Here is a 13,114-nt window from a genome sequence, read left to right on the forward strand (position 1 = left end):
GCGGGGCGAATCAATGGGTATCGAAAATGTGGCTTTGACGATAGTTACTTTGCCGTTTTGTCACACGTTGTCATTTTTTATTACAGATTACCCGTCAAACATATTGGTCAAACCCCCTCTCGCTGTACTATAACCTCTCTCCGCTCTCTCCCAGGTGACCCGTCAGACGCAGTGGAGCTCCCTCTCTCTCTCTCTCTCTCTCTCTCTCTCTCTCTCTCTCTCTCTCTCTCTCTCTCTCTCTCTCTCTCTCTCTCTCTCTCTCTCTCTCTCTCTCTCTCTCTCTCTCTCTCTCTCTCTCTCTCTCTCCTCTCCTCTCCTCTCCCCGCTCGCCCTCTCCCAGGTGACCCGTCAGACGCAGTGATCAGACCCCCAGCTCTCGCTGTACTCTAACCTCCCTCCGCTCTCTCCCAGGTGACCCGTCAGACGCATTGATCAGACCCCCAGCTCTCGCTGTACTCTAACCTCCCTCCGCTCTCTCCCAGGTGACCCGTCAGACGCATTGATCAGACCCCCAGCTCTCGCTGTACTCTAACCTCTCTCCGCTCTCTCCCAGGTGACCCGTCAGACGCAGTGGTCAGACCCCTCTCTCGCTGTTACCTCTAACCTCCTCTCCCCGCTCGCCCTCTCCCAGGTGACCCGTCAGACGCAGTGGACGCCGCCGGTTAGCGCCGACTGGATCCCCCCGCCTGGTGCCGTCACCGTCCAGCAGTCGCTATGGACGGCCGGCGGCTCCAGTGCCGACTCGTCACCCACTGACGGCGGCAGCTCCAGTGATAGCTCCAGTGACAGTAGCTCCAGCAGCGAGGATGAGGTTAGACCGCGCCGGCAGACAGCGCTGGGTGGGGTGGGCGGCCGAGGGCGGGTTTTGGTGGAGATGATTGGAACGATCGCGCCTGCGTTTACACCATTTGCGATATTCATAGTGACTGGTAAGAAGTGTCCCAGATAAGCTGTTATTTGTATAGCGGGATATTCACAAGTTCGCGTGCGTGCCTGTTCGTTACTTTAGAAAGATGTGAAATATGGAAAACGTAGTATTCGCTCGCGCTCTTTTCTCTCCCTTGTTTTCATAAAACTTATCATGGCATTCTCAATCTTCGGAATCGCTCTGGTTTCGTTTTAAGAACCACCGGGGCGCCGTCTCGCCGCGCGCTGACCGGTGCTGTCCTCCCGCCCCCCTCCCTCAGAGTAAGCCCGGCGATGAGGAGGACGAGCCCGTGGCCAACGAGCTTCCCGAGGACATGGCCAAAGAGGAGGATATTGACCGGCGGCGGATGGTCGACCAGCACCGACGGCGGCGCGGCAAACGGCGTGACCGGCTCGTCCAGGAGCGGATCATCAGTGTGAGTGGGGAGCGAGGGGCTCGGAGGGCTGGGCCGACTCGGCGGTGTGGGCTCCTCTGCCTGTTCCTGGGCTTGTGAGATTTTTTGCGTAAGTGAGATTCCGTGCATGCGTGCTTTTTGTTGATGATTGTAATTACGGATGCTAGCGTGTGTACCTATTTATGACCGAACTTTTGTTTCAATCTCCCATGTGTTGTACGTCTGCGATCGATTGATCGCCCTTCCTAAGAGTATTATCTCTTTCTCTTTGAAATTATCTAGACTGTTTTGTTGTCGCCTCATCCTCTCGCAACGCTGTCCGTCTCTAACCACCTCTGCCCCCGTCCCGTCCCTGCTCACAGCCGGTGCCGGAGATGAGTAAACAGGAGATGCGCCGGGAGCGACACCGACTGAAACGGGAGGCCAAGGCCGAGGCGCGGAGAGAGCGCCGGCTGGACCCCGAGTCGGCGCCGCGCGGCCCGCGGCCCCGGCGCCGGCGGCCGGCCCCGCCGCCGGTCGACTCGCCCACCGGTGACCCGGAGCCGCCCGACGCCGCCGAGGGAGCCGACCCGGAGACGGAGCCGGAGCCGGCCGCAGCGGAGCCGCCGGAGCCGGCCGCCGCCGAGAACACCCCGCCGGGCGACACGGAGCAGCCGCCGGACCAGAGCCGCAGGGAGAAGGAGGAGCGGATACGCCGCTTCAAGGCCAAGGAGGAGGCGCTGCGGAAACACCAGGCCAAGAAACAGGAGGCGTGAGTATGACGGGGAGGGGAACAGGGTTGAGAGATGAGCTCCGATTCACCAGATGACGTGCGATGTGCGCCTGAAAGACATTGCAAAAATGGCTTGGATGATGGTCTATGTAGTCTGGATTGCTTTGGAGCCGTTTGGAAATAGGCCGCGCACTCACTGGTAAAGCGCTATGCTTGAATACTCAGTTTGTCCTCAGCCTGCTAAGAGTATTTTCCCATTGATTCTGGCTTAGGACGATAAGTAACATAAAACTCTCCCGCTCCGCCCTCACAGCAGGGCGCGGAGAAAGCGCAAGGCGGCCGCCGCTGCTGCCGCGGCAGCCGCTGCCAGCTCCTCAAAGAAGCGCAAAATAGAGGTGAAGCGAGTATCGAGCTCGGCGGCGGTGTCCGGGTCGTCGTCGTCGGTGGCAGCCTCTTCCTCGTCGTCGTCGTCCTCTTCGAGCCGGAAGGAGAAGCCGACGACGGCAGCGGCGGACACCAGCTCCGAGGTGGCGCGGAAGGTAAGCGGCTAAGCGCAGAGGGGGCGAGCAGCTCGATCTCTGCAGCTGAGTGACTGGACACCTGCCTGCTGGACAGGTGGCGGTACATTGCCCACATTGTTGCTCACCGTTTTAAAACTTGATTTGGTTTTCGAAAACTTGTGCAGCTCGAGCACCTTGTTTTGTGTGTGGGTAGAAGGCGTTCTGATGGAAATTTGATTTTCTAATGGTGTTTTTGTTCGGATGTGGGACTCTGTTGACCTGGATGCGTCTCCTAACTTTGGCCTGCTCTGCATTGAGATGTTTCTAAGTTAGCTCGTAAGTCAATTGAACGAAGTAAATGATTAGATTGTGTACCTTATGGGCGAAGTAGTAGGCAAACATTGTATTTTCGACTCGGTACTTGTTCGTAGTTACATCCAATCAGCGAGAACTCGACAACTTGGAGTCACATTCTGGAGTTTCTGATAAAACTTTTGTGTGTTTATTGACTGTGTTGGGTTTCGCGACGCATGCGAGTATCTTCATGTCCGCTACTTCGGATATTGTTGCTAATTTGAACCCAGCGTCTGTGAAAATGTCGGAAAGCTTACCGACACTTGCTGCAAATTGATAACATACATTTTGGCAAAAGTACCTGTTAGGCTCCAGGCAGTTAACATTTCTGTCAAACAGAATCTACAACCATTTCCTCTCACCGTGGAAAATTGTGTTGTCGAGATCAATGCGACATCTATGTGTGTCACGACGGTTGCCGTCGAGGTTAACCGAATGATATTTAAACCTGGCTGGGTCTTGAGGATCGTACGGTCCGCCACAGCAACGTACGTTAGCAACGCCGTGTTTCGCTTTACTCAGGGATCCGTCAACCGCATCTGGACTTTTGTAACACTCAGCGTGTCTCATTCGATTTGTTAGCACTTCCTGCGACTGAGAAAGCCGGGCTCAGCACAGCTCAGATCGAATCAGTTTTACTTTTATACCTATTACCTACCTTAGCAGAGTGACGCGGGCTGGATCCAGCGATACTTGTATCCCTTCTATCATGGGGTCGGGAACGGCCCTGTAGGTTCTCTGCTCTGGGGTCGTTTTTCGATCGGAGCTCTAAGTATCGACCTCTGGCTCGATCTCTGGATCAGTCGCCGGCTGATGCGGTGACCGAGCGGCGCGGCGCTGGTTTGGCAGCTCCGTCGGCCGCTGGGTAGGCGCCTATCGGCTCGGTCAACCCCACCAGACCAATAACTGTCAGCCAGGCTGTGATGGACGCGACAACACTATCGGTCGGAGGCCGGAGCGGCCCACTAGGGTGTGTGGCTGGTGCCACTTCGGGGGTATTTTCGTTACATTTTTGACGAACACCTCTCTGGTGATTCGTAAATTGTGGGGATGTGTCGGGGAAACGGCAGGCTGCTCGTCAGTTAGGGCTCCGGTCTGACTACAGCAGTGAGTCAGTAGACTGCCGACTGGCGCCGGGGGGGGGGGGGGAACGCTGAAATGGCTTGTATCTGACAGTTCGTCATGCATGTAACTAGCGCAGCTCCTCTCCTCCTCATTGCCCTCTTTCCCTCCTTGTGCCAATCTGCCGGGGAATTGACACCGTCTCCATCGCCTTGTTGCAGATCAAGGATAAGTTCCTAGCTCAGATGTCTGGCGTGATCGTGTCGGCTCTGAACGCCTTCCGCAAGTCGGGCTGCAAGCAGGGCCGCATCACCTGCAACGAGGACTTCAAGTTCCTGGCCAAAAAGGTACGAGCGTGACGATAAAGTTTGAACAAATGGACATAATCTGGATTTATAGGGCTAAAGATGTAAGATCTAATGCTATCCGATAGCATATTTGCTCTTGTTTCATTTCGGTTTGTGGGAACAATGCTGACATCTATATTACTATTTGTGGTGACGTAGTTTCTGTCTGTTACCGAGGTCGCGACTTGGTGTTACGTAGCGCGGGTTTCAGGTCAGACTGTTGCACCTGGCACGCTGAAATTTGCGCAACTTATAGAACAAGGATGGACAACGTGCCTTTGAGCGGTCTCAGCTCGATCGGATCGATAGCGAGCGCGTGGCGCGTGCCCAAAAAGTGCAAATTCGCGTCATAGACTTTACATGTATAAATCGGCTTGCAAAATCGGGTGAAAATGGCTAAATTTGCCCGACACGGGTCCGGTTTCCGTGCAATATCTCGGTAACCGTGCGCCCGATCGTCACGGGGAAAACAGCATCGTGTAGAGAATCAAACGGACTATCGAATGGTGTGCGGTGCAGTGCATGGCACGTGCCACGTGCACATGTGAGGGCAATTTCATTTCAAAAAGTGCCGTTTTAAATGGATTTTGGATTTTATTTTATTTTCACCCGACCGTCAGACTGAGAGAGTTAAAACAATTTCTATTGGCTAGAGAAATGTACCACCTTTCATGGAAAAATTGTGAAAAGCTAAATGATCAAAATCAATGTGGAACAAATTGCTGGAGAAAATGACATTTGTCCATAATGTGCCACCAAATAATTACACGGGGTTTGCTGCTTAACCTGATACGTTTGGCAATTGAAAATGCTATCATTAGAAAGAGCATTCAATTCTCTCCAAGATCCAATCATCACGTTTGCATGACAAGCAACAGTACTCTTAAAAATATAAATGTTTAAAACCTCTGCAAAACTAATTTTAGCGAAAATTATCTACGCCTTTCATTTGTCATAAAACTACGCACCTAAATTATAAAACACATTTGACAGGTTTTGAAGTAGAAAGCATGCTTATCAGACACGGGCACCTCCATGCGATGGATATTTTTTTCCAAACCAAAACGTTTAGCCACCAAAAAGCAATCGACCGAAATGGATAGATAACCCAACCGACACAAAACAACCAAACACCCGCCGATCGTAAATACCCCTTTTCGCGTTGCGGAGCACGCGGGTCACCCTAGTTATCATCTAGTTTTATGGTATGACTGGAAACCTAGTTACTTTTATTAAATCGACAGTGGGACTTTCCGATGTTGGCGTTCTCTGGCATCCATCCGTGAGAATTATTCGTCTTTGCTGGAATGTCTGTGGAATCTGGGCCTCTGTGAGGCGTGATGGGAGTATCGTGCCGGGCTTCTGACCCGGGGTTTGTGGTCAGAGCAGAGCGTTGAGTGGTGGCTTTGTGGTGTGGCGTTAGGAAACGGTAGCGCTACTTTCGCCTACTCATGTGGAACAAAACGAGTGGCGTGACGTGAATAATCTGCGTGTCACTCGTGCCGAACTTGATGTCTGTCTATCTGCATGTCACTTGATGATTGTTTTCTTAACTGTGTTCTCGGCATGACTTGTATCCGATATGACTCTCCTACAAAAACTGCCCCATTCAACTCAGGTCGTACAGAGTCGGTCGCTTCGACGACTTGTCTCGGCTGCCACTGGCGCTGACAGGCCGGACGTGCCCCGGAGTGGGACCAGTGGCGGGCCTTCGAGCCCATAGGCGGGTCTTTATATCGGGCGTACGGGGGGATTTCATTGCTGAAGGCCCAGATTGCTGTGAGAGACCGGCCAAATAAGCGGTAGTGTGGACGGAAGAAGTAAGGGATTGACGAGGCTTTTAGCTCGGATCTGATGACGAACAGAATCGGAGGCATGAAAGGAAGCTCAGTTGATCCTCAGCCCAAGTTTTTCCTCAGTCGATACGGTAGATTCAGCTCGGTCCCACGAACTGAGAACTCGTTATATCCCAATCAGCGCCACCTATTCACGCCTGGCTGACGGTATCTGCAGCGTCTCCTCGCGTCCTTTTCTCGCTATGGCTGCCCTCACAAAGGCAGCGACCTTCGGCGCTGACACTGCTGGCTCGCAGAGGTGATATTGTGCAGGCGCGCTACTGGCCGCGACAGGGCAGATTAGCGCGTGGAGCACACATCAGACGGCTCTTTGTGACCGGGACGCGTGCTACCGGGCGTGACAGAGGCCAGTGGTGATAGACTGGAGCGACCCGCCCTGCAGAGAAAGGAGCGGCTGGTCAAGTGTAAAATGGAGAGGATATATGTGAGGGCTCTTTTGTGTGGTGTAGAAGGCTGGCGACTCGGAAGTTGTTTATTTTAATTGAGTGCCAAAGCTGTCGTTTGAAGCTGTCCAAGCCGTATAGTAGCAGTCGGGGCTTCATTATTTTTACGTCCAATATTTTTAGTGAAGCGCAAGTCCCCTGCTCGGAAGGCGTGAAATTTGTCATACGATAGTCAACGACGCCGTGTTCCAAGATAACTTCTTGGGACGTTAAGATGATTTCGTGAAGATTGCGTGTTGGCCAGAAAGCCATTTTTGGCCCAGCTTTCTGATAGAGATCGCTGCACCAGTTCTCCACTAATTGCGCCGCCTGCGCCGCCTGTATCCCGATAAAAACGTGCGGGTAACTCCAGCTATTTGACGGCTTAATGAGTGCGCTGGCAAAAACCGGGGCCCCGCCTACAAATACTGGATTAATGGGAGCTGTATCTACTGCTGTGTAGTTGTCGTTCGGGGTCCCGATACGAGCCAGCGATACTGCCTTGTACTGATCCCTGTTGGGAGTTGTCACGGGCGAGTGACACGCACTCGCCCTACTGTTGCTCCTGTTAATTAATGGAGCGACGGTGGTCGGGCTCGCTCTCCTGCAGGTCCCCCCCCCCACGCCCCATCCCCACCCGTATCCCCACAACTCTAGATACTGGAGGTGGGGAATGAGCTTGACCAACTTTCGCTATTCAACATTCGCTATGAGCGACCAGAAAATAAAATGTGCCGCCTTGTGTGAGAAGTTCGCATCGGTTGTTATTTTCGTACCGTCTTTGGTGGCGACTGGTCTGTTCAAACAAAGAACAATGGGCTCTCGATTAGTCATCGTAATGCCCATTGTTCGGTTCAAATATGACATTATCGCGATAAAATTGGCCAATGAATTCAGACTTCCGCGCTGCCAGTGCCGGCCACACGCGCTGGCTGAAATTATCCAGTATGATTTCATCGCGATCGCAAACCCCGGCTGTGGCCACTGTGAGTTGAGCGACCTTCTCAGCAGTCAGCATGCGTCTGGACTCAAGTGACCGCCTCGACCGTTCGGCCAGTCGTTTCGGGCGGCGTTCGGTCAGTCGTTTAGTCAGAGCGGTCACCGTCCTAGCGCTCGGCTCCTGACCGGCCACCGGACAAAAAGTGAGGCACCTCACCGGACATTCCAGTGAGCGCGTGCTGTCACCTCTGACGGGGACACTGCGGGCCGGGTGGAATGTGCGCGCTGTCCGGGGCGCTGCGGGGAAGGAGATGCCGGGTGACGGGTGTGCGGCGAGTGATATGTCCGATTGGGGCACTGCTGGATTGTGACATGGTTAGGACTCTGGACTGGTGTGGGGAGTGATGTGATCGATTTTGGACACTGCTAGGTTGTGAGAGGGGCTGGTGTTGTGGATGTGTTCGATCGGGCACGGTGCTGGACTGTGACTGGCTGGCTGGAGTGGTGTTATGACGGATTTGGGCGTGGCGTGTGAAGGGCTAGGCATGCTGCGAGATTTTACGCGGCTGTGTCAGGTGTTGAGAGCTGGTGTTTTACTGGTCATCGAATAGCGAATCTGACTTTCAGATTGGGAGTCTTCTGTCTTAGATTACCACAAGGAGATAATGAATTCCGTCTTTATGCAGTGGCATTTTATTCTCTGAACGCTAATTAGGATCTCGCAGGGATCAGGCGTGTCTGGCTCCTGTAACGGTGGTGTCGGCCCTGTCGCCCGCCGTGCGATACGATCTCGCGTCGCTACCTGTCCCTGTCAGCTCCGTTTGCGACTGGCCATTAATCAAGACGTCGCACAGCGCGGCATACCTGGCTGTTGACAGGCGTCCATCACCATATCAGAGAGCCTGGTCGGGTCAGACCATGTCCGCCTATCCCGGCCCACTGAGTGTGTTAATTCGTGCGCTTGGCTATGACTGTCAGCTGTTGTCTGACCACATTCCTCTTCCCACAGCTGACCCACCACGTCATGGTGAAGGAGTTGAAGAACGTACAACAGGTTGAGGAACTGTCCGCCAGCGAGAGCGTCAAGCACAAGGCCAAGTACTATGTGAAGAAGTACATGGGACGCTTCGGCGAGACGTACTCGAAGGAGTCGCTCCTGATGGAGGATGACGCGGCCGAGGCGGCCCACTGACCCCTGTGACGTGTAGGCGGCGGCCCTGGAGGGTGGGAGGGTGTTCCAGAGGGAGCTGGGTGGAGCACAGGTCGCCGGGATAGGTGAGAGGATGAAGTCATGATCGGTGTGTCCTGTGACAGTCGGCAGTCGTTTGGTGGATCTGTTGACGGCCTGTCAATGTGTCAGGCGTGACGGATGTGACGGAAGTCAGGGTGACTAACAAGGTCTCGGGATGTGTGGTAGGTTTGGTCACGCAGCTGGCTCTGAGAAGCCACCTGAGCTGGTGTCTGGTTTAGGGCGGCCCGCGGCCTCCCTCTATCTAAAACACCAGCTCCGTCAGTCAGCGGCTGTCGATCAGCTGATGATACTTCCTCACAAACGACAAAAGAACGACGCTGGGGCCTGAGAACGCGACCTAGTGGTTTTGTTTCACACTTGATAGTTCTATGATTGTATGATGATACTTTTATATCGTGTACATACCAGTGTATGCTCGGCGGTGCATCGCCCCACAACTCGGTAGGCCGATGAAATGGTTTATCAGCGTTGCCCCGGCTGTGTGTGCGGAGGGCCGGCGGCGGAGGCTAGTGTCGTTACCTCTCCCCGAGTCCCGCCCCGTGCCGTGCCGTGCCGTGCCGTGCCGTGCCGTGCCCTGTAGTCCGTGACTGTTGGTTTGTGCCGTTACCGGCACTGCCAACAGTCAGTCGGTCAGAGGCAGTGGCAGCGGCACGGATGGCGCGCGCGTGTGAGACCCACTCAAATGTGTCGGTGCTGTGGAATTGATCCAATCAAGTGCCGCTCGACCAGTACAATAAACACATAGACACCTGGCACGGCCTCTGCTGGGGGAATGGATTGGGTTGATGAGAAACGCGGAGCTCGCTAAACGTAGCGTTAGAAGCTAACTGAGTTCTAGAGGGCCCAAGGGTGATTCAGATATTTGCTCCTGATTCGAGGAACGAATCATAGAGGTTTCGAATCTTACGGCTGTCGGCAATCTAATGCTGGTTGTTTTGTCCATAGTTGTTTGAAGTACTCTTCATGATATTAATCAAATCAGCGAGTGGCTCATCTCATTTTCGGCTCTCTGCTGGGCTGAATACTGTCCGTGGGAAGGGTTGCAGTGCGGTACGATTGACGACATGACCCTATCCTCTCAACAACACCGCATAACTCGGTGCCACTGCCACCGCGGGGCGGAACGACTTGGCGTGCCAGCTGAGCGCATCTCTGTTGGCCCTATAGGTAAATAAACAGACGGTGATGGGCGCAAAGGTCGGGCGTCTCCCCCCCCCCCCCCTCCGCCGTGGCCGTACACACTCTGCCAAACTCCGCAAACACTCACTGATAGACGTCAGCTAGGGATGCCAGTGATTCGGCATGCGCACTGTATCAGTGGGCAAAATATTTTCCTCCGGGAGAGTGTATGCGCGCGCACCGTTGTTTTCCACCTGCGTTCTCTGAAGGGGAAACGTCTGGTGGGGAAAGAGAGGGGGAGAGGAGAGAGGGGAGGCGTAATCCGCTCCTTTATCCCGGGCGCGATCGGAGCGCGCACAGGTAAGCAGCCATTGTGTCGAGCGTGAAAATCCGTCCGGTAAGCGGGCGGGGTGCGAGCGCTGCCCGACCGGGGCTGGCCGGTGCGACGGGACGGTGTTGTGGGGTGAGCTGAATGGGCGGGGAGCGGGACAGCGTCCTCGGAGACCGGTGAGGGACCGGATACCGGTCCCAGGGTCCTACTCAGAGCCTATGGTGCCACTGAGATCGCCATGGATTTCCCTGTCAATGGAGAGTAAGGGGCTGAAGTTTATCGTGCCTTCTCTTCTCGGCTTTCGGGGCCACAGGTTTTAGGTGTGGGGATCTGTTCTGGTAGGCCCATCGATATTTCTTTATCGGTCTACAATCCAGCTCTCTCTCTCTCTCTCTCTCTCTCTCTCTCTCTCTCTCTCTCTCTCTCTCTCTCTCTCTCTCTCTCTCTCTCTCTCTCTCTCTCTCTCTCTCTCTCTCTCTCTCTCTCTCTCTCTCTCTCTCCCTCTCTCTCTCTCCCTCTCTCCGTTCCTTCCCTCCCTCCCTCTCTCCTCTCTTCTCTCCTAGTCCTTTCCATGGTTATCCAAGGCCATTTCTTCCTCCAGCATGTCTCTTCTGTTCCAGCGCTAGATAATCCTGATTCCTGAACCTGACACGCGAAACCTCGGGCACAACTGCCGCCGTTTTTACTTTTATGCGGCTGTCTGTGCTGAGTGTGACACACCGATGACAACTTCAGCGCACGTCAGCGCCACCTAATGAGCCACGAAACTGGCGCGTCAGCGACGAACCGTGGCGAGCACGCGGAGCGCGCGAGCGACAGCTGTCGAGAGGTGTTGGCCGGGATTCTATGACCGTATGTCAGCTCGACACGGCGTATGTCGGAAGTGTCACTTCGACATGACTGATGTCCCAGAGTGGGCCGCTGATGAAATTGTGATGATGATAATTAGAAGGTTGCCGTTTTGAATTTTGCATCATTAACGCCCATTGCCCAAGATGCTTCATGCCGATTGTGAAGTTAGACACGTGAGGTGCTGGATTCCTCCTGTATGCATTTGAACTTTAAATGAGCCTGGAAATGCACATTGCACATTGGTATAGACCGCACTCATGTGTGAAGCGGTTATAGATAATGCCTTTGTGGTAAACGGTTTCATATCCTTTCGTCGACCGTATGTTTGTCTTTGCCACAGTGACGGTTCTTATCGCTACAGATGGCCGACGTCTGGAATGTTTATCTCACAGTCTGAAGTGGACATCGGTTGTCTGGCGGCCCATCGCCACCAATGTGACAGCGAACCCATCTTTGCTCTACCGCATACACAGTGTCCGTCTCATCTATGTAGGACGTAAAGGTAGCGTATAGGTAATGCCTTCGGTAGGCCATACATGACCTGTGGAAGCTATGGTGTACCTAGCTCAGCGCCCCAATTTTGCACTATCCACCGCCTGAGCAAGCATTGAGCTCATGCGCTGGACGTTTTCCCATCCGGAGCTGCGCTGCTCGCCTTGGACCATTATCGTACGCCCCGGATGCGCCTCGTGCAGAGTCGTGCGCAGGAGTCACGATCAACGGATCATGGGCACGGTCAGACCCCGGGGCGATGAGAGGATGAGGCGGGTATCGACATGAGGGTGGACGGAGCGAATAGTTCCTCGCTTCACTTGGTGGAGATTCTGGTGGGAACTGGAAAGGCACGGCATAAGGCGTGCACTGTGTGTTGAGATGCTGGCTCTGCAGTGTTGCAAGCTCTGGTCGATGTCGACAGTCAATCTTCTCCATTCTAACCTCCTCGATTGACAAGCGACGCCACTATTGACGACAGAACCCTTCACGATCTATTAGCGCAGGAGGCGCCGTTGTCGCCGCTGGCAACACTCGTCGACAGACGTCGGTATGATGAATGAGCGCCGCTGGAGCCGGGGAGGCGGCGGCGGCTCTGGACGCCTGCCCGGCCGTTACGTTGTGTTCGCCGTCTGCATTGGAGCATGGCGGTCGACCGGGAGGCGACTGAGCGGCGACGTAGCGGTCTGCACGTGCAGCAGCGGTCCTCTGTTTGCCCACAGAGCAAACAGAGCACGGCTGGCGCACAGGCGCCCGCCCGCACACACACACACACCAGACCAGACACGCATACGCGAACGGTGTAATATGCGAGCACACGCTCACGTTCTGTAGTCTGTACCCGTCTCTTCGGTGCTCTATGCACTAAGCTGAGTAGCATACGACTCGGGCAGGCTGCAAACTAATCTCACAAGCTAGATGATTTTTACAGCCTATATGTAAGCTAAGCTCACGGTAAACTACTAAAGCAATTGTTGTTCCCCAGGCGGCTTTCAGTTTGCTTTGACATACAGCGGCGCCTAAGCAGATAAATGGTCAACGTAAGCCTGGCTTAAGTTGCAGGGGCCAGGGACTCTAATATTAGCCTCTCATTTTTACTGGCTGCTCTGCATAATCTGCCGTCCCTGGACCCTGGCCGTGCGAGCTCGACTAGTTTCGACTTCTCGACTCTCGAGCCTGCAGAGCGTGCTGGTCCGTGATCACTGACCTTTGACCTCTGCGCGCAGTCTACATGCGCACCGGCTTTGAACGTATATCCAGTACACAAACCCGAGACCAGTTTCTGATCTGTTCCTATCGTTCTACTCCTAATACAGAACGGAACAAAATAGAAGCTCCCGAATAGTTGATGGTGGAAGCCAATAGCGAGTTACCCGTCTTCCCGGTCTGGCTCCGCTCTTCATCTTCTTTATCACCAGCAGCGGCACGCCTGGTGAGGACTCTAAATGGCTCGATTGACTTATCCTTCCCTACACATACCCCAGCCGATGTCAGTGCTCAGTCCCACCCTCTGGCTCTCCAGTGTTCATGTTCCATCCATGTCCGTCCGCTTCA

At 54.2% G+C, this 13,114-nt stretch overlaps 1 protein-coding gene across 1 annotated transcript in view; it reads left to right on the plus strand.

The window, feature by feature from the left end:
- LOC122388490 (probable histone-lysine N-methyltransferase CG1716) overlaps nucleotides 1-9,518 on the plus strand; it is a 64,017-nt gene extending 54,499 nt beyond the window's left edge. Inside the window, exons 19-24 of the mRNA XM_043379637.1 lie at nucleotides 632-811; nucleotides 1,188-1,343; nucleotides 1,685-2,073; nucleotides 2,348-2,573; nucleotides 4,172-4,297; nucleotides 8,524-9,518. Coding sequence (XP_043235572.1) covers nucleotides 632-811; nucleotides 1,188-1,343; nucleotides 1,685-2,073; nucleotides 2,348-2,573; nucleotides 4,172-4,297; nucleotides 8,524-8,706 — 1,260 coding nt within the window. The 3' untranslated portion in view covers nucleotides 8,707-9,518. The remainder of the gene's footprint in view (nucleotides 1-631; nucleotides 812-1,187; nucleotides 1,344-1,684; nucleotides 2,074-2,347; nucleotides 2,574-4,171; nucleotides 4,298-8,523) is intronic.
- The last annotated feature ends 3,596 nt before the right edge of the window (nucleotides 9,519-13,114 follow it).

This window comes from Amphibalanus amphitrite, unplaced genomic scaffold, assembly GCF_019059575.1.
Source record: "Amphibalanus amphitrite isolate SeventyFive unplaced genomic scaffold, NRLGWU_Aamphi_draft 000325F_arrow, whole genome shotgun sequence".
NCBI classification, from domain to species: Eukaryota; Metazoa; Arthropoda; class Thecostraca; order Balanomorpha; family Balanidae; genus Amphibalanus; species Amphibalanus amphitrite.